The 24060-nt window shown below is 36.7% G+C and overlaps 2 protein-coding genes across 4 annotated transcripts; one reads left to right on the top strand and one right to left on the bottom strand.

Annotated features, from left to right (window-relative positions):
* The first annotated feature begins 2384 nt into the window (after nt 1-2384).
* Nucleotides 2385-14241, top strand: LOC129798333 (ER membrane protein complex subunit 1). Of its 2 annotated transcripts, XM_055841441.1 has the most exons (10): nt 2396-2537; nt 2635-3388; nt 3448-3760; nt 3848-3865; nt 6142-6317; nt 6386-6817; nt 9022-9220; nt 9285-9437; nt 9504-9674; nt 13575-14241. In XM_055841441.1, the coding sequence occupies exons 1-10, from the start codon at nt 2437-2439 to the stop codon at nt 13970-13972; spliced, it is 2715 nt and encodes a 904-aa protein (XP_055697416.1). In that variant the 5' UTR covers nt 2396-2436; the 3' UTR covers nt 13973-14241. The 2 variants fall into 2 exon arrangements, with proteins under 2 accessions (XP_055697417.1, XP_055697416.1); XM_055841442.1 differs by lacking the exon at nt 3848-3865 and having other exon boundaries at nt 2385-2537.
* LOC129798345 (transmembrane and ubiquitin-like domain-containing protein 1) lies at nt 14227-23239 on the bottom strand. Of its 2 annotated transcripts, none has more exons than XM_055841460.1 (3): nt 22807-23239; nt 22007-22726; nt 14227-14779 (listed from the first exon to the last, which is right to left on the bottom strand). In XM_055841460.1, exons 1-3 carry the CDS (start codon nt 23012-23014, stop codon nt 14526-14528), a joined length of 1182 nt encoding a protein of 393 aa, XP_055697435.1. In that variant the 5' UTR covers nt 23015-23239; the 3' UTR covers nt 14227-14525. The 2 variants fall into 2 exon arrangements, with proteins under 2 accessions (XP_055697435.1, XP_055697437.1); XM_055841462.1 differs by having other exon boundaries at nt 22007-22723.
* Between the last annotated feature and the right edge of the window lie 821 nt (nt 23240-24060).

The raw sequence follows: 24060 nt of genomic DNA, 5'->3' as shown, positions 1-24060 counted from the left end.
ATTCGACAGGACAAATGTGTTTGGTGTTTGGGTAAGTTGTAAAGCAGGGCTGAGCAAGACGTAGCTGAATGTTAACCAAAATCCACCCGAAAAAGGGTTTGTATCTTGGCTATACAAAAAGGCACATAACCCGAAAAATGGTGGGTGTCCTGGCTAATGAATAGACCTTCCCATTATTTTTTTCATGCAAAAGAATCCCAATCGCAAAAAAACTACATTTAACGATAAATTTATTTTTTTTAATTATTTCTTAATTTTCTTTTGATTAAATCTCTTATTCACTTTGTTTAGAAAGCACTTTCACAGCGAACAGACTGGGCTTTTCTACATGGTCATTGCTTTTTTACGCTTTCATTGCTTTTTTACACGTGGAAAAAATATTCAAAAATTGCGGCACCAAACCAATTTTAGCACTAATTTGATGTTTTTTCCGTTCTCTGAGACAATATTCTTTAAAAAGAAAATGATTTATTAGTAAAATTTGCCAAATCGAAACACCTCGAATCAAGAGCAAAAAGCAGTTGACCGGTCTATTGCTTTTTGTTCTTTTCTCAAGGCACTTATAATCGGAAAATTTTACTAATATATCATTTTCTTTTTAAAGAATATTGTCTCATAAGGCGTAAAAATATCAAATTAGTGCTAAAATTGGTTTGGTGCCGCAATTTTTTGATTATTTTTTCCACATGTAAAAAGCAATGAAGGCGTAAAAAAGCAATGACCATGTAGAAAAGCCCAATCTGTTCGCTGTGAATAAAATCCTAACACAAAATTACATTAGAGTTAATTCTTTTGTAGAAAAACATAATTTCTCTATTTAATTCAAACGCGTTTTCATATTTGTTTGTGGAAATTATCACTTTATCGCTGATCCCAACGACACCCGGAAAATTCTGTCGCTGATTATAGCGACTGACTCGAAAAAAGGCTGCTGTCTTAGCTATATGTCGCTGATCATAGCGACGCACCCGAAAAAATTTATTTCAACTGATAAAATTATTCTAATGCAATCTTCTATACAATATTACATTAAAATTAATTATTTCGATTAAAAATATCACTACCTAATTAATTTCTTCCCAATTGAAGTGCGTTTGCGTTTTTAATTCGTGAATATCACTTTGTCGTTGATCCCAGCAACACCCGAAAAATTTCCGTCGCGACACACCTGAAAAAGGTTATTGTCTTGGCCGTCTTGGCTATGTGTCGCTGATCAGAGCGACTGACCCGAAAAATGTACTTCAACTGAAAAGAATATTCTAATGCATTTTTATAAAAGGAATTATCTTATTAAATCTCTTGGTGCGCCCATTCGAAAAATTTGAGTATTTTTTTTTAATAAAAACACTTTCAAATGTAATTTTATATTGAAAATTATTCTAAAGCCTCTAACCCCTTAAGGACGATTGGGTCACTGGTGACCCAAAAATGAAATGCCATGCAAATCTTCTCTGTATCGTTCCAATTTTAGTATATGTTCTGCCGAAGCAAGAAATTTCTCCTATAGCCTTCAAAAGTTCGGTTTTGATTTTGAAAGTCAGAAACAGTGATTTTTTTTATCTAAAAAAGCGATTAGATTGATTGTGTCGACTGCGACACTGGGACTTTATGAAGGCTTTATGATGCACCTGACGGAATTATGCACATACAATTATGCAAGTTTGCCTACCATTGGGAGTCAATTTATGAAGTCATTTTTGAAATACGCCTGAATGTTTACTATGTTGTGACGCGAGAAATTTGAAAACATTATTTTGCTACTTTTTCAGAATAAAACTTTAATTTCTTGTATTAAGGTAAGTTTTTTAAATATTCCAACCATTTATTGAATAACTCTGGCCAAAAAATACTATTTTATTTGTTAATGCATTTCTATTAAACAGTTAAATCTTTTTGTTTGAACTACTTTTACTCCGCGCGAAATTCGTTCTACGGCAGGTTTATTTAAAAGAAATCCACTGCGGGTATGCAATTTTTCTCGATGCGTAATGCCATTTCGTGCGTTTTTTTCGGTCCCGAAAATGTGCTTAATCCCGGGACTGAGTGTAATAGCATAGAATGCTCTAATGATGTCTTTTTAATCTTCTTTAAAACTTTTATTCTATTTCAACAAAAAAAACCTTGTAATATATTTTCGAGACGTCGCACAAATCCAAAAAATCCATCCGGATTACGAAGCGGACATCTGTCATATTGGCTCCCAATCATCCGGATTACAAAGCGGGCACTGTAATATCAAAGCATTTTTCTGGTGAGATATTTTTAATTGCCGTATAAATTTATTAAGGAAATTAAAGCGTAAAAAAATATTTTAATTTTTTACGCTACGCGTAGAAATTAACTCTACAACTGTAAAATTTTGAACAGAAAACTTCAGTATTTCCGGAGGAGGTGGCGCTGATGTAAAAACAGTAGTCCGGAAAAGTTCGACGGAAAATGTCGCGAGAAAATGTTTTATTACTGAAAATTGCCTTTTTCCTCTCACTCTTGGTCTCCGTGTGCTGTTTGTACGAGGATCAGATTGGGAAATTTGACTGGTAATATTATCCTTTCCTTTTTCTCAAACTGATGCGATATTTATTATTTGACGTATTCTAACCTCAAACTGGGAATTTTCTTTGGTCATCTGTTCAGGCGAAGGAGCTTCGTGGGCAAATTGCAGGATGGTTTCTTCGATTCTGTTGGCAATGACTTGATCCTGATGACGTCGGAGGAGGGAGTGGTGGCTGGTTTGAGTGCCAAGACGGGAGATATTCTGTGGCGGCAGGTGCTAGAGAAGAGCCCAAGGGGAGACATCAAACATGCGGCTTTCTACATGGACACGCAATCTGTGACGCCCCAGAGTACCCTCCTGACGGTTTCTGGACAGACACCAACCCTGATCCGTGGATGGAATCCCACTGAGGGTTTTCTCATGTGGGAATGGAGCTTGACATCGCACTATCCGGATCGGGATGATTTGTGGTTCAGTGAAAATCTCATGCTTTACCACGTCATCCCATTCTGGGATTCTCACATCGAGCTAACGCAGTACTATGCTTCGACGGGGCAACAGCTGAAGCCGGGCAGTTCTAAGATTAGTGCTGCGTGGATTAAGAAGGGGAAATGTGTTCTGGCTGTGCCATTTTTTGTCTGTGCCATCGAGACTCAAGTGATTGGGGTGAATTTGATCTCTGAAAATGGCCAAATCTTCTCGAAGACCCTTCTAAAGCCAGCTCAGTCAGCTCCCAGGATAATTCCCGGACTCAGAGCGACAATTCTTGTTAATGATGAAGTGATTAATTTGGAAGACAGTGGCTTCAGTCTGAAGATGCTGCCCAATTCTCGATGGTTTGTCAGTGAAGTGGAGAATCGGCAGGTTTTCCTGCAATCTGTCGTTGAGGACAAGGTAAGACAGGAAGAAGAAAATGTATTTTTCAGAGCCTGAGAAACCTTTATGCCTTCCAGAACCTCAACATCCTGGCCACGGATTTGAGCACAGGGGAATCCCTGAATGACATTGGGATGACAATCCCTTTGCCTGATGCCCTGGGAACGCCCACAATCAAAGCCGTCAAGTGCCGCAGGAAGACAGAATCCCAACCACTTGCTTGCAGAATTCTCCTCGACACAGACGATTCATCCGTGATCCTGCTGCAGCAGGGCAAGATTAAATGGACACGGGAGGAATCTCTGGCTCATGTTGTGGCCGTGGAGATGGTGGATCTGCCTCTGTCGGACGCCGAGGGAGCCATTGAGGATGAGTTCAACAGCAAAGACGGTAAGTGACAAACAAAAAAACAATTAGAAAAATACTTCTCTTCCTGTCTCAATATCTCACTGATCTCTCCCAATTCTGCATCAAAAGTGGATAATGGTGTTCAATGTAAGTGTTTTGTGATTGTTTTTGTCCTCTTGTGTGGTTTTTCTTCCTTGTTTTCCCACGTTTTTCCTCATTTTTGTGTCATTTGTCCTCATTTTGCCGCCAGGAATCCATTTCATTTGTGATAAAAAGATTTTTTTGATCAAAACCATTAACCCTGAATTCTATTATTATTTTTTTACGTTTAAAGTAGCAACAGGATAAAAGAACTGCCATTGCTATTGCAAACGTGCGATATTTTTGAGTGTCCTTTGAGTAACATGCAGCATATGCTTCATGGGAATGATTTTTTGCAGCGTGGCTTTTTTGAAGTATTTTTAACAATAAAAAAATATTGCAGTGGAAAAGAAATACGAACTTTTAAGTAATCAATTGTTCTAGCAACTTGTAGTACTTTGCAAGACCTTTCATTTGCTACATTATTCATCAAATTCGGTCAAATAGAACCGGGGACAAAACGATTGGAAATTCGTAAACTTTGAAATCTCATGTCTCCGATTTTTTGACCCCTACATAAAAGCTATTGCACCTTTTGGTAACATTTTAGTCTAGATTACTAAAATTGATGCTAGATGCTAAAATTGATCAAATTGTACAAAACGGGTTTTGGGAAAAATGAGTTTGAAAATTTAGAACGGCGTTATCGATTTGTCAAGTGAAAATGTTCGTCTTAGCTCACAAACATAAAAATCTTTACAGTCACAAAGTTAATTAGAATGAAGAATGCACTCTAACTTGCGAGCACTTCAAGGTTGCTTTTAAGGGCAGAATCACATTGACAGTAAAATGCTCACCGTATTTCGTTAATTTACGCACTTTCATTGTAATTCTTACGCAAAGTCTCAATTACCGTATTACCTTATCTCATACTCGGTGGCACTAGATGAAATTAATATAAGAAAATTGAAAAAATAAAATGAAAATGCGATAAACAGTGAGCAAAAAAAACTGTAGGGGAAAGTGCCCATGCTTTGCACGGTCCCCAGCTTTACAATGATTAAATTTTTCCTATGTTTCTGAATAAATACGACTCCGTAATATATTTTAAAAACAAGATACTTTCCCCTAGTTTTTAAAATACGAAAGAGATGAGTCACATTTATTGAAAAACATACAGAAAATTTAGTTATTGTAAAGCTTGGGACCGTGTAGACGTAGACCATGGGCAGGGCACTTTCCCCAATGATTAATTTCTCTACAGTTTTTATTGCTCACCTTTTATCGAACTTTTGTTTTATTTCTCCAATTTTCTTATATTATTTTCACCTAGTGCCACCGAGTGTGAGATAAGGTAATACGGCAATTGAAAATTTGTGTAAGAAATGCAATGAAAATGCGTAAATTAACGAAATACGGTGAGGTTACGGCGAGTATTTTATTGCCAATGTGATTCTGCCTTAAGCTACAGGGCAGTCTTAGATCTGAAGCCCGTATTACGGTGATCGTATGAAGTTTTAATGTTGGAAGCGTTTCACGAAAGCTTGCAGTATTACCATCAATCATCAAATTCGAATGTTTATAATGACAGAAAAAATGGGCATTAAAATATGACTTTCTGCCTTTCCAGCAGGTAAAGGCAGGAGACGTTAAAATGTTTTATCCTAAAATAGGTCTGCTATAACAATATAAAATATGATTCAGTTCCTGGCAATAACGGATCCATCGAAAAAATACGTCCTTAAATTCTAAAAGGAAGTGTTGAGAGACGGAAAAAGTTGCACCAAGGTTCGTTTTCTAGGCGATATGTAACGTTTAACGAAAACTGCAAGTTGATAACGTTCTATTTTGGAAGATAATATGTTTGTCACCTTTATCAATGTTGGTAAACTTATTTTCCAAAATATTTGCTTTAGTTAGTTTTCACAGATAATAAAATGAATCCATTGTCCGTGTTTGGAATTTCCTAAGAGTTTTTTTTTTACAGCAATTACCACTTGGGGTAAAATGTGACAAAAATGTGCATATCATGTCCAGTTCGCCTTTTCTATCTCTTTTAGAACAGCGTATAGACTTTTCTTGATAAAAAGAGTTTTTGGAAAATAACTTCAAAGTAAATTTCTTGTTAAATTTCATATTAAGATCTTTCGGAGCAAAAATATATATTTTTTAAATTGAGTTATCCATTTGTCTAATTTTACCCCATGCTATCCTATTTGTCGATTGTTAATTTCAATTGTTTTCCATCTTGTTTTCAAATTTGGCTTATTTTTTTTTGGGTAATTCTTGATTAACTTTTTCAGTTTCTCAATAAGAAATAAGCTAAATTTTTCACTTTACAGGGGATTTCTTCGGAGCAATTGCCAGGCGATTAACTACCCAAGTGCATCAAGCAAAAAATATTTTCTTGACTGTTTTGGGTCTTGGAAGTCTCTCAACATCATCCAATGTTGATCTATTGGTCAGGGATTCTTTTGGCCTTCACAAAATGATTGTGATTCTCACATCTAGCGGAAAAGTAATGTTTTTTTTTGGGATTTTTATTTCAATTTGAAGGTCTTTATGTATTTTATTTATTGTTTGTAGCTCTTTGGCATTGATAATATTTCCGGAAAAGTACACTGGACAAAGTTTTTGCCAGAAATTGAAAAATTCACAGAGAATCAATCAATGAAACTTCTTGTTCAGCGAACAGCTAAACATTTTCCCCATCCAGCTCAATATGCTGTTATAGGGAAGCAAAGGGACTCTCGGAATGGTATTATTTATCAATTTAATCCGGTTACTGGGGAACCAATTCAGAATGGATTTGTCCATTTGTCACATGGAATTCAGCAGGTTTCTGTGCTGAATGAAGAAGAATCTGGCAATTTTTTGCGTGCAATTCTTATCCTCGATGAGAATAATCAGGCGCATGTTTTGCCTGAAAGTGGACAGAATCAGGCAGATGGGATGTTCTTGTACACAGTGAAGACGACCGGAGAAGTTACAGGGTACCATATTGAGGCAACTAACAAGGTAAGAACTAATATTTCGAAACTTCTCTACAGGAAAGAATATATTTACTTTTGAAAAAATCCGTATTTTGAAGGAAGAATTTTAAGTAACGCCCTCTTAAAAAATGTCGTTCTTTTTTTCAATGTTAAATAAGGAGAAAAAAGCCACGCCCAGAATAAGTCAGACCAATAATTTTGAGTATGGATAGGCTTAGAAGTTCTGAGCCTTAAAAAAACAGACCACGCCCCTTATAAAGGCAATAAGGAAAATATGTTGAGACGCTACGCCCCTTTTGAAGCTCCACCCTGTTTCTATATTGTCTTAGCCAAAGCTCCTCATTTACATCCAGTATACTACAATATTGTTAAAAAAAGGTAATAGCGGAAGGGAAAAATGAAGATTCTAAGCTTGCTTACAAGCCACGCCCACTTTTTTGACTTATCTCCACCCTCAATTGTACCATTTATCTTGTAACCTTGTTGGAAGTTGGAAAGGGTAAGGGGAAAATTGTAGTCAAGGCGGACATTCTATTTACTCTATGTTTTATTAATTTGTTTTATTTTGTAAACGATTCAAAGTTGCACGTGATTTTCTTCAGAGACCGCAAAAAGCGGGAGAACATTCTTATCCATTAACAGCTGAATATTGACAAAAAAAGAAGTTTAGAAACAGAAATCAGACCGCAATTCAGCCTCGGAAATCCGGTAGTGAAAAAGAATAAATTATATTAGCCACGCCCTCTAATATTCCACGCCTATTTTGAGCTTTTTTCTGACCCAAATTTGTTTCCTCCGACCGAATTTTTAATCATGTTCGAGTGTTTGACCCAGATGAAATGCGTTCCTGCGTGCGTTGCTATTATTCTAATTTTAATCAATTTCCTGGAAGATTAATAAGGCGCGAATCAAAAGGGGAAGTATGGTAAGTTAAGCCCACCCTAATTTACTATCACTTTTATTTTAAGGTTATTGGTTTATTGATCTATTTAAGGTTTTGAGAAAAAGAGAAAGCGAAAAATGTATATTGCTACGCCCCTCGTGTACTATATCTTCTTGCTTACATAATGCTTAACTGCAGCCCTTAATTTTAATACACTCTCTCTCAAAACGCGTAATGCTCTACAAGAAATATAACAATTTCTAGTAAACATTTTTTCCATGGGGGCGTGGCCTATTTTTTATGGGAAGAATCCCTTTGGCTACCGCTGAAAAAATAAACTTTAGGGTGGAATCACCACTTCTCGCCACTTATATTGAAATCGCTATTTTTCACGATTTATGAAATAAATGAGCCGCAATGTTACTTGTATTTTTATTGCTGCTACGTATAGAGTCGAAAAACACTCATTTTTTGTTTTGAATTTAAATGTTGGAGCATTTTTTAGAGGAATATTTTAAGCAAGAAGTGTATCGAGTCCAATATTTCTTACCAAATATAGTGTCATGAAACTTTTATCGAACAAAATTTCCGATTTTGAATCAATAATTTGTCTATTGAACATTTAATTACATTCAACGAATACATAAATTTTGTATTTAGTTAGTTAATATTTCATTTTATATTATTTTTATGTAAAAATGAGCCATGGCGGAAAGTGGTAATATTCTAAAATTGATTCACCACCTGTCGCCATAGCTTTACAATAGGCGACGCTAACTTCACTTCATAGATTCTCAGTTGTCTAATCTACTTTGTTTACTTTCTGCAATAGTCTAATAATTTAATTTCTCTAATAAAAGTGAAGAAAAATCATTTAATGTGAATAATAATAAGATGATCATGATTAAAAAGAAATGCTGAATGTGTATTTTTCATAACATTGCCGAAAATAATCGAGTTTGAACCTTTCCAAATGGGTGGCGAGAAGTGGTTACAGAACTGGCGAAAAGTGGTAAAAAGTGGCGACGAAGTGGTTACTTTTGCATTGTTAATAAAAATCAGTTTTTAAGTAGTCCAGGGTTAAATTGGGCGACTATTGCTTTCACGAATCTACAGCCAATACATCAAAGTAACTTTGTGTGAAATTTGAGTTATCTGATAATAAGGGGTCAAAAGTTATAATGCAGTTAATTTCACTTTTTCCTAAAAGTAGCGTTAAGTGGTTACTCCACCCTATTATGTAATAACGGCAAAACGAGGCGTGGTCTATATATTTCTTCAAAAATGTCAAAAATTCTATAAAGAAAGAAAGCCTATCAATTAGGAATTGTTTGTTTTATCAACAGGACATCAAATCGAGACTTATTTGGAATTTGAATTTGAGTGGAGGATCAAATGCTCAGGTAATTCAAGTGGCTGGAAAGAATCCAATTGAACATGTTCATTCTCAAGGAAGAGTGTTGAGTGATCGATCAGTTTTGTACAAATACGTCAATCCAAATCTCATTGCAATTGCAACATTTAGTCTCGATGCAATTCACAAATGTAAGAAAATATTTAGCAAACCAATCAAGAGTTGTTGCTGCAAATAATCAATTTCCTTTTGTAGATGTAATTAATGTTCATCTCATTGATGTTGTTTCGGGATATATTGTACAGTCTCTGACTCACAGACGAGCTAAAGGACCCCTTCATATGGTCCACTCGGAAAATTGGCTCGTGTACTCTTACTACAATGATAAAGTCCGTCGAACGGAAATTAGTGAGTTTCATTTTTTTTTGATAATATTTTTGAAGGAAGATATTTTTATTGTCCCTTGTATTTCAGCAACAATTGAATTGTATGAGGGAAAAATACAGACAAACAGCACAGTTTGGAGTTCACTGACTACACCACCTGTCCCAAAGATCGAAAGACAATCCTACATTATTCCTGCAAATGTTTTTGCCATGAAAGAGACAATCACGGAGAAGGGTATCACCAACAAGGACGTTCTAAGTAAGTTCACTACACTTAATTCGAATTAATCGAAAAGAAACGTATTTATGTACAGGGTTTAGATCGGTATAACGGCTTTAACTATCAAATCTTTCGTGATGATAACGTGCTCATATTTTATTTTAATTCGGGAAAGATCATACAATAATTTAGTTATTCGAATAGCTTCCAGAAGTCAGGAGTCACAGTTTTTGACGGTTTGTAATACCGTGGAGGATTCTTAAACTATTTAGCCGTAAAAGTCCCACCCAGATGCAAGAAATGCTTTTAGAAATTGTCAGAAAGGCAATCAAAAGATATTTTGGCCACAGGTGTTGAAGGCTGCCAAATATCTCACTGCAATTCGTGCGCAAACAAATACTCTCGGTAAGAAGGTTGCCACGGCCCAGCAGATATATCGTCAGTTGCGGCTACCTCTGTCGTATCTGCATTTCTTTTGTGAAAGCATTTCACGCAAGAGGGGGCGTCTGTATTGTAGTTGCTCCGAATTCAGATACAAAACAAATGCAGATACGACAGAGGTAGCCGCAACCGACGATATGGAGCACCAGTCTGTAAACTGCAGGAGACGTGGCGCTCTACCCGAAATGCTCGGTCACATTTTAGCTCTCCGTATCCATACCATGTTGTACCGTACAATTTCTCCAACTCCGGGAGAAAAGGGATTAATAGTTTTCAACATTATCTCTGAATTCTTGGGCAAAGCTGTTCCCATCCTCATGGCGGTCTTGACATCTACCACGAAGAACTTATTCTGGTTCTTTGCCACTGGATCGGGTCGGGTAAGGTGAAGATTTGCTCTTTACAGAACACAATCTCCAGATCCTTTCTCGACATCTCTTCCGTGATAATCTCGCTGATAATATCGTGGTGGTGGATTCTTCTGTTTTTTTTTCAGTTTTGGTATGAGTAATAATAATTATACTGATGGTTCCATAGAGAAACTTAGGCCTTCCCGCAAGGGAAGTTCGGGACATTCATTATTATTTTTTCTTATACGGGATGAGGTTGTTACTCCCATGCCCGTGGAATCATCTAGAGTGAAACTCAGTGGATGCAATTCGATCACCTTTAATGCTAGAAAAATTCCTGGTGGCCTAAAGAGGAGTCGAACCCGGGAGCCCGGGACACTTGCATCACAGAGCGAGTAGTTTAAATTCCAATTGCTAAAATTCGTAAGCGCAGTAGGGGAATTCTGTAACGATATGACAATGTCATATGAGAAATTTTCGTGATAAATTCGAGAATAGTACAACATTAAAGACCAGTGAGTACCGAATTTTCATTGCAAGGAGCTATGAAGCACTTAATAACTGATATGAATCTGATTTTCAATGAATTTTTCCGAATTTTTCGTATAATACTTTTAAAATTTGTCATATGACATTGTCATACTGTTGCAGAATTCCCCTACAGGTCTCCTTATGGCCTGACCTTCTAGAGATTCTCTGCCATCTCCCTCCTGCACCTCAGCACCGCCAGCTGTTTAAGGATACTGTCCACTACTTCGTTTCTTCGTTTTCTGGCGCGTTTCACTGTTTAGTAGTTTTTTAGGCATCCTTTCAGCTGGCATTCGTTGGATGTGTCCCAGCAAGTTGTTGATTTACCCTATCTCGGTCTCTGCAGTACGAAGTTATGATGTTAGCTGAGACTCTTTACAATCTCAGCTTTTGTGGTCACAGGTAAAATCCGATCTCGTCAGATCGGGCCCAAATTTTGGATGTACACCTTTTCACACTCATAGATCACGAAAATCATGTGTACTAAAAATCGATTTTCGTGGACGCCCGTCCCGTCCCGTCCGTTACATTTCGACTTCTGGAGAGAGAACGGAAAGAGATATCGACAAGCGGTTTTCGGCAAAGGTTAAAATTCATTGGGCCGCTAGAAGTTGATGATGTCAGACCCACCCCCCTTTCCGCCACTTTGGAATACCACCAAATTTTGATTTTTCAATAACTCAGTCCCTTTGGCACCGATCGGGCTGAAATTTTAGTATGTTATAGCTAGGCCTAAGAGCTTTTGATCAATACCAAACTTAAGGTATCCCGACCACCCTGACCTGAGCTACAGGGGGCCAAAAATTCAATTTTCAAAGCGTAATATCTGCTTCTAATTATCGGAAATTGAAAAATTTTGGTGTTTTGGAAAGCTTTCGTGGAGTACTACAAGCCTTATGACATACCAATTTCATTCGATTTAATCGAGGGTCCGATAAATTTGAAAAATCGATTTTCGATTAATCGATCTCGAATATTTCGAAAACTAGACGATGCTTTTTCTTTAAATTATAGTATGTTGTAGCTGGGGTCGAGGCCTTTTCAACGGTGGGTCGCACTCCTCCCTCGATATACCCTGACCCGAGCTATAGCCCAAAAAGTTTTGCCCGGACTGCATTTTCTGTGTTTATGAAGAGATTTCGATGAAATTTTAGCATATATTGTATGCGAGAGCAAGATCTTTCTAATAATGGGTCCCATCTGTGTCTACCCCAACCCACTGTACCCCGAACCTTACCATATCCCTATGGACCGGACTCTATCTCTAATGTTTATTAACCGATTTCAATGAACTTTTTTTTCTTTTGTTGGACTTCCTCACTCGGTCTATTTAAAATAGAAAATGACCAGTGATAAGCCCAGATAAGCTTATGGTAGCTGAGATTCTTTACAGGTGACCTCGAAATGCGTGCAACTTGGAATGCGTGAAAATTTGATTTGGGGGTAAAGAATCGCGTCGAGTAAACTGTTCTCGACGGTCGAAATGGACAAAATTAGCTCGATGCGATTCTTTATCTCCAAAATTCAACTCACAATCGAATTTTCACTCACTTCGAGGTCAGCTGTAAAGAATCTCAGCTACCATAAGCTTATCTGGGCTTATCACTGGTCATTTTAAAGAGTTGTAGTATTTCACGAGACCTTTCATTTGCGCGATTCATGATTAAATTCAGACAATAAAAACGGGACTTATAGCCTTTCAAAGATTTTTTTTTGAATATAGTCATTCGAGGAGAGATGGAACAGTGGGAGAGATGGACCACTTCGCCTACTGCCTATACCCTATGAACGATCTCCACCTCATTTGGTCTATTTGTGCCCTTTAACATTCTAATGAAAACTCCCAAGTAACAGCTTTCTACTTTTAAAATTGTACGAGAAAATTGAAATTGAATTTTTTCATGTCTGAAAAATGGCCAAAAATTTTTATTTCGCCATAAGAGAATACGTGTATTTGGGGGTTGAGGAGAGATGGAACTTAATAGTTTTGGCAACACTTCCGGTGGGAATTTTGATCAATGTTATTTAAAATCTTTTCAAGTTAATATTAGAAATTATTTTCCCTAAATTTCTGGTAAGACTGACTTGATGCACTCAGCGAAATTACCATCGAAGTATATGAGCCACATATTCCACAAAATAAATCATTTATACTGAAAAAATAAAATAAACTCCAATAAATTCAATGAAATAGTGTTCATGTCTAAAATCATTTCCCTCCTATTCTAAATTAATAAAATAAACTATAAATATTTTGCTAAAACTAGGGGTGTTCCATCTCGACCGCACTTTTTTTGAGTGCTTCAAAATACAACTTTTTTTTAATCCTATTTTTCGAAGTGACTATGTTCATCTAGGCTTTTCTAATATTGATATCTTAAATTTAGAGTCTTCAATTGATAAACCAGTGAGATTCATCTTTGTCTCGCATTCAAAGCGTATCCGCAATATTGAATATAAAAAAGGTGTTCCATCTCTCCTCGAATGACTATACCTCATTTTTCTTCGGAGGAATAATCTGAAGAGTTGTAGGGCGTTCAATTGTTTGTCCATTTCGTTAAAGAGGACACAAATATTTTAAACGAAAGAAAATTGAATTGATAAAACCTCTTTGCTTCAGTTGGATTGTCAACGGGAGCCATTGTAGAGATGCCGTGGGCTCTGTTGGATCCTCGACGTCCTGTGACGACGACACAGAATCAAGCCCGTGAGGAGGGTGTCATTCCGTACATTCCTGAATTGCCATTGCCAAGTGAACAGGTCATCAACTACAATCAGTCTATTGCACGAATCCGTGGTATCTATACAGCTCCAAGTGGCCTCGAGAGTACCTGCCTGGTGATTGCGCATGGCCTGGATATGTTTGTAACGCGAGTGGCTCCGTCCAAGACGTTTGATCTGCTCAAGGAGGACTTTGACTACTTTCTCATCTCCATTGTCCTGCTGGGGCTCACGGTGGCGTCGTATGTGGTGAAGCACTTGGCATCCCGGAAGGCCATCAAACAAGCGTGGAAGTGAATTTTAAAAAAAAAATTGTAATCTAGATAATTTCTTTTTTGGAGAAAAAGTCCCTCTCGTACCAAAGTGCAATTATTTAAATGGGGATTTTCAGCTGGGTTCCAATGGTATTTTTATTTCTCTTAAAGGACTTTTAAGTTAACTGATTTGAGCACTTTGAGGCAGTTTTTCATTTTATCTTTTAGAAAATTCTAGATAGAACATTTTATTGTGTTTTTGGCAGAGTGAAAAGAAATGAGAGAAGATGAAATATTAATTTATAATTCATATATATTTTTTCTTCATTTATTTACACAACATTTTAATTATCTTTTTTTCTCCTTTTAGATTGTATTCCTTTCTCTTAAAGATTTTCTTTTTTTTTAATTTGCAATTATATATCCCAGAAAATAGGAAAAAAAAATTAAAGGTTTAGAGGACAAAGTAAAAACGTCGTCGATCAAGTGCACAGCAAAACGGACAAATTCTGGCAATGGGAAATCCAGAAAGTAAACAAGAAATGCTCGGAAGCAAGAAACGGAGGGTTTTTCTTGGGATAGGGCGGGGAGGGGATTTAAGTGTTGACAGGAACTTCACGATTGATCAAGACCATAACGGGGATCATGATGAGAAAGATCACGGTCATGGTGACCAAACCAATTGTGGAGTACCATGTGAAGAGGCTTCCGTACTGATAGCGACAGTACCAGGTGAAGATGATGGCTAAAATCAAGAGACCAAGGCTCACAAATAAATATCCCGAACCATTGTCCGTTGATCGATCATTCCTCTGCTGCTGCTGCTGCGAAATTCCTGCGGACTCCGAACCTGCAATAAAAAGTAAGTTCTTATCATCTTTTTTTTCCTTCATTTACCGAAGAAAATCTGTGTCAATGATGTCACAATACGCCATTGATAACGCAAAGAAAAACACTAAATTCGACTATTTATGCTCAATGGCAAAACAATAAGCTTCTTATTCATTTCCTTGGAAAAAAATCGCCTTTGACTAAAATGTATTCCGAAGAATTAGCATTCATTGGCGCGATTTGTTGGCTAAACAATGAGAAGTGCAGCGGAGGGAGTCAAGGGGTCAATACCAACTTTGTGTTTTTATGGGACAGTTTGCTGTACTTGCTAATAATTTTGCTCTATTCGAAATGTGCGATAAAATTGTTTGAAAAAAAAACTTAATATTTTAGCAAAGGTGACTCGCAATTTATTGGAGAATTTTTTATAAAGTAAAACCATTGAGAAGCCCAGATAAGGTTATGGTAGCTGAGATTCTTTACAATGCCACTCCAGATTTCTTACAATTATGAATGTATCAAAATTCGATTGCGAGTTGAATTTTAGGAATAAAAAGCCATAACAATTCAAATTTAACTCAAGCGAGAGAACCCTTAGATTTTCCTGACGGCCAGTATTGAAAACCAGTGATAAGCCCAGATAAGCTTATAGTAGCTGAGATTCTTTACAGTCGACCTCGAAATGCGTGCAACTTAGGGTTCTTGCAACCCTAAATACTTGAAAATTCGATTGTGAGTTGAATTTTAAGGAAAAAGAATCGCGTCGAGCCAATTTCATCCATTTCGACTGCCGAGAACAGTTTACTCGACGCGATTCTTTACCACCAAAATTCAACTATCAATCAAATTTTCACGCATTCCGAGTTGCACGCATTTCGAGATCACCTGTAAAGAATCTCAGCTACCATAAGCTTATCCGGGTTTATCACTGGTCATTTTCTATTTTAAATAGTCTGAGGGGGAAAGCTAGCACGACTAACGAAGAGGGACTCGTCGTTAGAAAGATCTCGAACTAAGATACAATGTATATTAAAGTTTCATCGAAATCGCATCATAAACACCGAAAATGCAGTCAGGTTTAGACATTTTTTTTTATTATAGCTCAAGGTAGGAAATATCGAGGGAGGAGTGCGACTCACCGTGGGAAAGGTCTCGACCTCAGCTATAACATACTAAAATTTAAAGAAAAGGCATCGTCTAGTTTTTGAAATAGTTTTCGATTAATCGAAACATCGATTGAATTGGATGAAGTTGCGGTGTCAATAGTATTGTAGTACTCCATGAGAGCATTCCAAAAACACCAAAATTTTCAAATTCTGATAATTAGAACCAGAGATATGGCTATTTGAAAATTGACTCAACTTTTTCTTTTAATCGAAAGCTCTTAAACCCAGCTATAACGTACTAAAATTTGAAATAGATATCGTGCCATAGGAGCTGAGTTATTTAAACGAAAGTTGATTTTTAGCAGGTTATCACAATCGTGATCCATGAGTATCTAAAAGTATTTCCTCAAAGTTTGAGACCGAACTAACGTGCCCAAGTTCATTTCATGTTTACAGAAGCTGAGATTGTAAAGAATCTCTGGTAATTGAAATCACAATTGGTTTTTGCCAACCAATATTTGAACCATTTGGACATGATAGAAATCTAGATATGTAGTCAAGCATTTAAAAAACTTAATAAACTTAAAAGAATAAACGTAATAAAGTGCGATCATACACAAAAAATTAAATAAACACAAATAATAGAGATAAAACGCGAAAGACTGGGACACGCAATAAATTGCCATTAATCCCAAAGAGAGACTCTACAAAAAGCATAGAAAAGTGAAACAAACTTTGCGGAATGCTTAAGTTCGTAAGTTTAACTTTTTTCCTTGATAATTCGGGTTTTAGGTCCTTTGAAGACTCGAAGTCTCTATCTTTAATCCTCTGTCCTCTAGATTTGTTAATGTTCTGATAGGTAGACGTCGTGGAAGGATTATTAATGTATCTCTTTCACGAGAAGTAGAACGCAAAATGAGAAAACAAAAGATTAAACAATAAAATTCTGCTAAAGTGACAAGTTAATCTTTAATTTTGCTTGACGTAAAATAAATGGTGATAGGTGTTTTATGTTAGTGAATAAAATAATAAAATTCAGTCAGCAAGCAATTCCGTAATGACATGAAAAAATATATGCAGTATGAAATTATAAATGGTTTAGGTAATATTTATATTTTGATTTTGACTAAACAACCAGATAAAAAAGATTTAAATGAGTGGAATTCACAAAAGAATTTTCATCTTTCGCTGAAGATCTAATTTTGATTTAATAACATTATGCAACAATTTTAAAGTTCTTTTGCGTCTGGGTACTTACGCTACTTTTTTCTCTTCCTTGAGACCAATAAGACTTGTTATAAGGGTCATTTAAGGTTCTCAGATCTGAAATCACGTCTAGATAGTCACGTCTAGATTTTTTTTAAATATGCATTTTTAGTTTTTTGCTGTTTTTTTAAATTAAAAAAAATATATCTCCGGTCCTAATTGTGGAGCTCAGAGTTCCACAATTTATGTATATATTTTACCTTCTTAAAACTGAAATAATTTTCTTGTCAATGAAATACAATTAATAAAAATTAAATAATTAGAATTTACCATAAAACTGAATCGGTTCTAATCACTTCTGAACAGGCTCATAACCGGTAACTAATTTTTATCCGAAAATCAATTCTATTACTCTTAAAATTATTTTAGGGGAAGTTTTGGGTGATTTATAAATCGGAATAAATAGTTTGAGAACCGGTAAACAGTAAATGAAGCGAAAGTAGGGGAGACTGGGGCAAAATGTGCCAAAACGGATATTTTATTTTTCACAAGTTATCAGTGAATCTGAATGATTTCTATTTAGCATATTCTTATGGGAAATTTACCCCTCTACAACTGCCGAAGCTATTTTCCTCTAAATCAAAAGGAAATACTCTTTCCTAGCCATTTTCCAAAGGATAATTCTGTAGAAATTTTCAAAACAGCTGGGGCAAATTTTGTCAGACTTAGGTATTTTTGTCATTTTCTTTCGCTTTGTTACGAGTTCTCGTGAATGAAAGAAATATCCAATTGAGATATTTTGATAGAAAATTTATTCCTTTATAACTTTGTGCAGTCCACTTTTTAATATCTAAACCAGAAATGTGTTTTTCAAATTATTTTCCAAAAGCTGTTTTTTGGTAAGAAAATTCTCTTCGCCGGCTTAGAATTGGCAGAAGGGCGAATTGGGCGAGTTGAACCCAACGAAGTTTGACGAGTGAATGTCAGATACAGATACAGAGTAGACTCTCTCAAATTCGGGCATTTGGGACCGAAATGTTAGCCGAATTATAGAGAAATTCGGGCACGAAATTTTTAGAAATGCAACGATTTTTTTGTTTACCTGCGTACTCATTAAATTTACATGCTCATATTAATTGTAAATTTTATGAAAGCCCCTTAATAATGCAAAATCACTTCACAACTGAGACAAAGCATGGCAAATTTGAGCATATTTGCTTCTTTCGATAATTACAATCGAACTTCAAAAATGTCAACAAACTGTTTTCAAATTTAACTGCTGTCCGAATTAAAAAGTAGCCCGATCTTAAAAGAGCCGAATTAGCGAGAGTCTACTGTAGCAAAACAGAGGAAGAAAGGCGGAGGAGAGTGTTTTGTGTTTATTGATCTTCAGAAAAATTCAAGCCTTAAAAACACATTTGTGATGTTGGGAATTCTTCCAAAAATCATTTAATCTCTTCCTGTTGGAATTGTGCTGTCTCAAAAATCTTCTGTAGTTTAATCAGAACCAGTGACTTGATGTGTTTTTTTCGCCATGTGAAATATCGGAATTATTCGTTTTTTACCAATTTATTGCCCCATGCGTTCTAGCAAATTTTACCCCGAGTGGTCATTTTTGATAAATCTGAATCTGGAGGAAAATCACTTTGAAAAATTCGCAAATGAACAACAGATTCGTGTTCAGGATATCCAAATTATACAGCAAATACACACTAATGCATCTATTTCGGAAAGTAAGTCGATGAAAATTGATATCTCCTGAAGGGCAAATATTTTAAAAACAGGGCTCAAAATTTCAATATTTTTTTATTTTCTATATTTCTTGCTCGAAGTTCTTAAAACCTTTGACGTTTTTTGAGGTCCATGAAGGCAATCTAGGATAAAAATTTGAAGCTTCGGTCTCTTTTCTCTTGGAATATATCGAATTTTAAAATTTTAGAATTGACAAATTTTGCCCCAGTCTCCCCTACTTTTGAAGTAGGTATAGCCTTTGAGTCACGAGTTCGAGCACTTCAGAAATCTTGGGATGCTTTGCCACCCCTTCTTTCAATATTTTTAACCTCTAGCTTGTTTTTTGCATTTTTGATAATTTTATTGCATATGATGCATACGCTTCTTACAGCTTTCTTAACTCTCGCATCTTTTGGTACTCTGGGTACCCAAAGGATATGACTGCTTAGAAATTTTTTTTGAAGATTTAGAATCGATAAAAATCTAATCCATGAGGATGATTACGAGGTATAAGGATATCAAAAGGGACAGATAATCCTAACCGGCTTATGTAGGTGAGATTCTTAACGTGAGCTAACTCGGAGTGCATGCAAATTCGATTTAGAGCTGAAATTGTGAGTCGCCATTCAGTTATCTTGAATCAAATTCGTGAAATTATACAAATTTTGTATTTAAACCAAAATATCAAGGATTTGGATGAACTGACAGAAAAGTGATATATGGGTGAAATGTAGACCAAAATGTACTCTATAATTTTCCTATAGAACATGATCTCATCGATTACTCAGAAGCCAAGATAAGCGAGGTTTTTTGTTTCTTAACTCGTTTTTTCATCCAGAGTGCCTCAAGTGTTCATTTGTTGAACTTCAACTAAATCAAAGAATTGTTGTATTTTGCGGGACTTTCCATTTAAACCCCTATTTTAAGTGTCTTGGTGGAGTAGAGGCAGTCAAATTGGCATCTGAGTGATTTCAAAGCGTTATTATGGGAAAAATCAGTTTTTTCACACTTAAACGGCAAAATCGGAGTGATAGCGTAGTCTGAGCGGAAAATGATGTATGGACGAAATGTAGAGACAAATATGCTCTACAATTATCTTGAAGTAATCATCAAAATCGGTTCAGCGACAGTCGAGATAATTGAGGTTATGTGATATTGAAATTGGTTTTTCGACTGTGGCGCCCCTGGTGTTGGTCCCACGAAGTTCAAACATTCTAGAAAGTTGTAGCATTTGGTGAGATCTTTCGTTTAAGCCCTCATTCATCAAAATCGGTCACATAGAACCGGAGATATGATTTTTTGAATTTCGTGAACTTTGACCCCTCATATCTCCGGTTCTGTTTTAACCACAGCGCGCATACGCACCATTTTGGAAACGTCCTAGACTGGACTACAACATACTAAAATTTCATTAACTTGCACAATGCCGTTTTTGAGAAAAGTGACTTTGAATTTCGATGAATTTTGACGCTATCACAGCGCCACCTGTGGTGACTTTTTGAACTTTCATCTGAAAGTGCTCATCGAGACGAAACCAAAAAGGTAAAATTGAGGTCGCTATGTTAATTAGAACCGGAGATAGAGGCCGGTCAATGTTCGAACTTTGACCCCTTATAGCTCGGGTCAGGGGTTATGGATCGACTTAAGGTTTTTTTTGTTTGATAGGTATAATCAACGGCTACAACATACTAAATTTTCAGCCCGATGCACAATGGAATTTTTGAGTTATTTAACTTTTAAGATTTAAAAATTTTCTTTTTAAAAAAAGCGCCCCTAGCGGTGGTTTTATGAACTTGCGATGTTAGAAGGAGAAGTGGCATTTCACGAGAGCTTTCCAAAAAGCCCTCACTTTTTAAATTCTGACAATTAGAACCGGAGTTATGGCCATTTTAAGAAATTTTTTTTGGACCCTTATAGCTCGGGTCAGGGGGGTCGGGGGACCTTAAGTTTGGTATTGATGGAAAGCTCTAAGGCCCAGCTATAACATACTAAAATTTGAGTCCGCTGAATGCCATAGGGGCGGAGCTATTGAGAAAACAAAAAAAGGGGGGTCTTCAAAATGGCGGAAGGAGGGGTGGGGGGTGGGGGGTCTATGCACCAAGTTGCAATTTTCACCCGATATATAACCTTTGCCGAAAACCGCAAGTCGATATCTTTTTTAGTTTAGGAGCTATTAAGCTCCAAAGAGCGGCCGGCCGGGAACGTAACTTAGCCACATATATATTCGGAATCAGGAAGTGGCGAAACACATTTTGGCCAAATTTGAGGTCGATCGGACGACATGAAATTTTGTTAGGATTATAGTAGGTGAGATTTTGTTAAGAATCTCACCTAATCTAGGATATTTTTTTGTAGGAGCCTTATTAATTCCTGAGCTAAGATATTTTTGATCAAAAAGCGATAAGAAATGGTTTGCAGCATATGCTGCAGTTCCGAAAGAATTACAGTAGACTCTCACTCAATCGGCTCTTTTTCAATCGGGCGACAAATTTTGTTGACAATTTTCACGTTTAATTAAGAAGCTAATTCGCTCAAATTCGCTGTAGTTCTTCCTTCTTTATCGTGATTCTTTATAATTGAGCGCTTTTTGTGGAATTTACAAAGGCTTTGACGCTCAATTCTATCGCTAAACCGGATGACATTTTGCCCCATATTCCCGATTGAGAGAGAGTCTATTGTAGCTCTTTCCGGACTGCAGCATATGCTGCAAGCCAATTTCACCATTTTTTAATAAAAAAAATCTAAGCTCAGGAATTAATTGAGGTCCTATAAAAATATCTTACATTTGGACATCCTTATGGTTTGTAATCATCCACAAGAATAGGATTTTTATCAGTTCTCAATAATTAAAAAAAAAAAATTTTCACAGAATATTCATATGCTGCTTTGGGTACTCAAGAGTCCCAAAAGAGACGAAAGAGTTAATTCACAAGAGACTTTAGCACCTCTAGCAACAAACAAATGAACTTACAGTGTTCTGCAAAGTTCTCTAGTGCCACAAAAACTGTATTTTATCCAAAATTATTGAATTTAATTGGTAAAATGGGTAGAAATTGCCCGTAAATCTAATTTTTATTTTTCTTGAGTTATTGACCCCTTGAATATTTATTGATTCCCAACGATTCTTTTACTAATTGGATAAATTGGACTTGCAAAAAAATTATTTTACAAAAAAAAATGGAAAAGGATTTGAAGGAACTTACCGTTGACTGATGCAGATTGTCCGTTGTCCGTGTTTCCTTGTGGATGACTCGAGGGCTTCTTGTGTATGAGGCAGTGCACGACGCAGTTGTCAAACAGACCACAGGCCTGCAGGGTCTTGGAATCGGGCTGCAGTACGTGTCCATTGAACACGAGCCGGACGAGTTTATTGGCCGCTAGTTCGACGCTGAAATTGCGCTTCTTGAAGTCCCCAATGGGCTCATTGGGACGCCCCTGGACTATCCTCTGGACATCATCCAAGTACTTAAGCTTGATCCTCATGTCAGCCACAAGGGGAGGGGCTTCAGGGGGCGCTACTGTGTCCCTGGCACCCTCTGATATGTCGTTCTCATTGTTCTCGTTTGTACAGTTGTCGATGGTGGAAGTGTCACTGGGACTGGCTGCTGCTGGGCTGCTTCCAGCGCCGACTGACTGGGCCTGGGTGGCGCCTGAGTCACGCCAGTGCCTATGACGAATACCATCAGTCATGTCATCCATCTCGCGAATTATTTCGTCAGGGCCTTCGAGGCTCTCGATGATCTCTTCGGCTTGACTCAGGAAGCGCTCATGGTGCTCAGACAGGACGTTGAAGTGGTGATTGTCCTCCTCGAGACTCGATGGGGTGTTGGACACACTCTCATCGGCCGGAGTTGAATCGTTTTCCAATTCAACTTCTTCTGTCGCACTCGAGTGATTGGACTGCTGCGAAGTACTCCTTCCTGCTGCACCGCAGAAAATGTCCAGCACGTTTTGGGATTAGAGATACGCAACCTGGACAGAAAATTGGGTCAAGTGTACTCACCAGAAGCCTGTGAATGGGGCTGCTGATACTGAAACTGGTGGATACGTTCAATGAGACGTCGACGGCTGTTTTCAATTACAAGGAAGGCTGGGGATAGATGCAGCTCCCGGACATTGGTGGATTTCCATGCAAATACGAGCACAATTGATAGCAGGAGAATCACAGAAATTGCCGTCACCAAGTCACTGATGGACACGATGATACTCATAATTTTTTTCACCACAATCCCACCTGATTTCTCACACTAAATTGCACAGTGACGGAATGTATGTTCATTGGGGCGACGCCACCATGCCACAATACATAGTCCTGCGTCTGGGATTGATTCCCAAAAGATCTCTGGGGGGAGAAACGCACAAAAAGGGCCACTAAAAATGCGAAGAAAATATTTTTTTCTTTGGCAGATTGTGTCAAAAACCACCTGACTATTTATTACGTGTAGGGTTCATAGGTGTAAAAAATGTTTTATTCTACACGTGTATAAAATTTTGAGTATTTTACATGACTTAAAAAATATCGATTCATTAATATCTCTAATATTTAATTGTTTTTAATTATTTAGAAAATTCATTGAACAAAAATTCACAATTCTTCTACTTTATTTGAGTAAAATCTTTCTAACTTTGCAGACAACTATATTGAAAAAATTTCAGGTATTTTAATAACCGTATCGCAAAGAGGTTGTCTGTTTCTAAAAATTAATGTTAAATAGAAGAACTTATAACTCTTCTTAAGTTCATTGACAACAAACTCATGAAGATATACTTTAAATCAAAGGTGTGCAAGAACCGTTGAAAACCGAATAAACGTCAAAACAAGTTTGTTCTAGTAGCGTTTTGACCATAGACGCACATGTTTCATTTGACGTTTATTCGGTTTCAACGGTTCGTGCTCGTGCACGCCTCTGCTTTAAATGAAATATTCTAAAAATCACAACAGCTTGAAATAGCTTAATTAAAGATTTGTCTTGGGAATGTAGAAAATAATCGAATGGTCAAAAAGACTACAAAAGAGCTGTTAAACCTGTTAAACCCTGACGATAATAAAATTTCGAAGTAGAATTTTTTAAAAATATTTTCAAACATTGTAATTTTGATGGATAAATATTCATTAAACCGGCAGCTCATGATGTCCATGAATTTTGGTTTATTGTGAAGATTTTTGCGAACTATTTGTTTAATGTTAATTGTATTTATGTACAGATAATCTTCAATCAGAGAAAGTGACACTCAAATCATCCAGTTTTGTCTCAGT

This window comes from Phlebotomus papatasi, chromosome 1 (genome assembly GCF_024763615.1).
Source record: "Phlebotomus papatasi isolate M1 chromosome 1, Ppap_2.1, whole genome shotgun sequence".
NCBI classification, from domain to species: Eukaryota; Metazoa; Arthropoda; class Insecta; order Diptera; family Psychodidae; genus Phlebotomus; species Phlebotomus papatasi.
Note: the sequence above shows the minus strand (reverse complement) of the source record. Positions and strands in the feature narration are given on the sequence as shown.

Bases quoted from the DNA above. Each gene is read 5' to 3' on its own strand.
- LOC129798333 (XM_055841441.1), top strand. From the start codon at position 2,437: ATGTCGCGAGAAAATGTTTTATTACTGAAAATTGCCTTTTTCCTCTCA. The intron at 6,818-9,021 runs GTAAGAACTAAT...TTTTATCAACAG, and splicing joins ATATTGAGGCAACTAACAAG to GACATCAAATCGAGACTTAT. The intron at 9,438-9,503 runs GTGAGTTTCATT...CTTGTATTTCAG, and splicing joins AGTCCGTCGAACGGAAATTA to CAACAATTGAATTGTATGAG.
- LOC129798345 (XM_055841460.1), bottom strand. From the start codon at position 23,014: ATGAGTATCATCGTGTCCATCAGTGACTTGGTGACGGCAATTTCTGTG. The intron at 22,727-22,806 runs GTGAGTACACTT...TCTGCGGTGCAG, and splicing joins GCCCCATTCACAGGCTTCTG to CAGGAAGGAGTACTTCGCAG. The intron at 14,780-22,006 runs GTAAGTTCCTTC...TTTTTATTGCAG, and splicing joins ACAATCTGCATCAGTCAACG to GTTCGGAGTCCGCAGGAATT.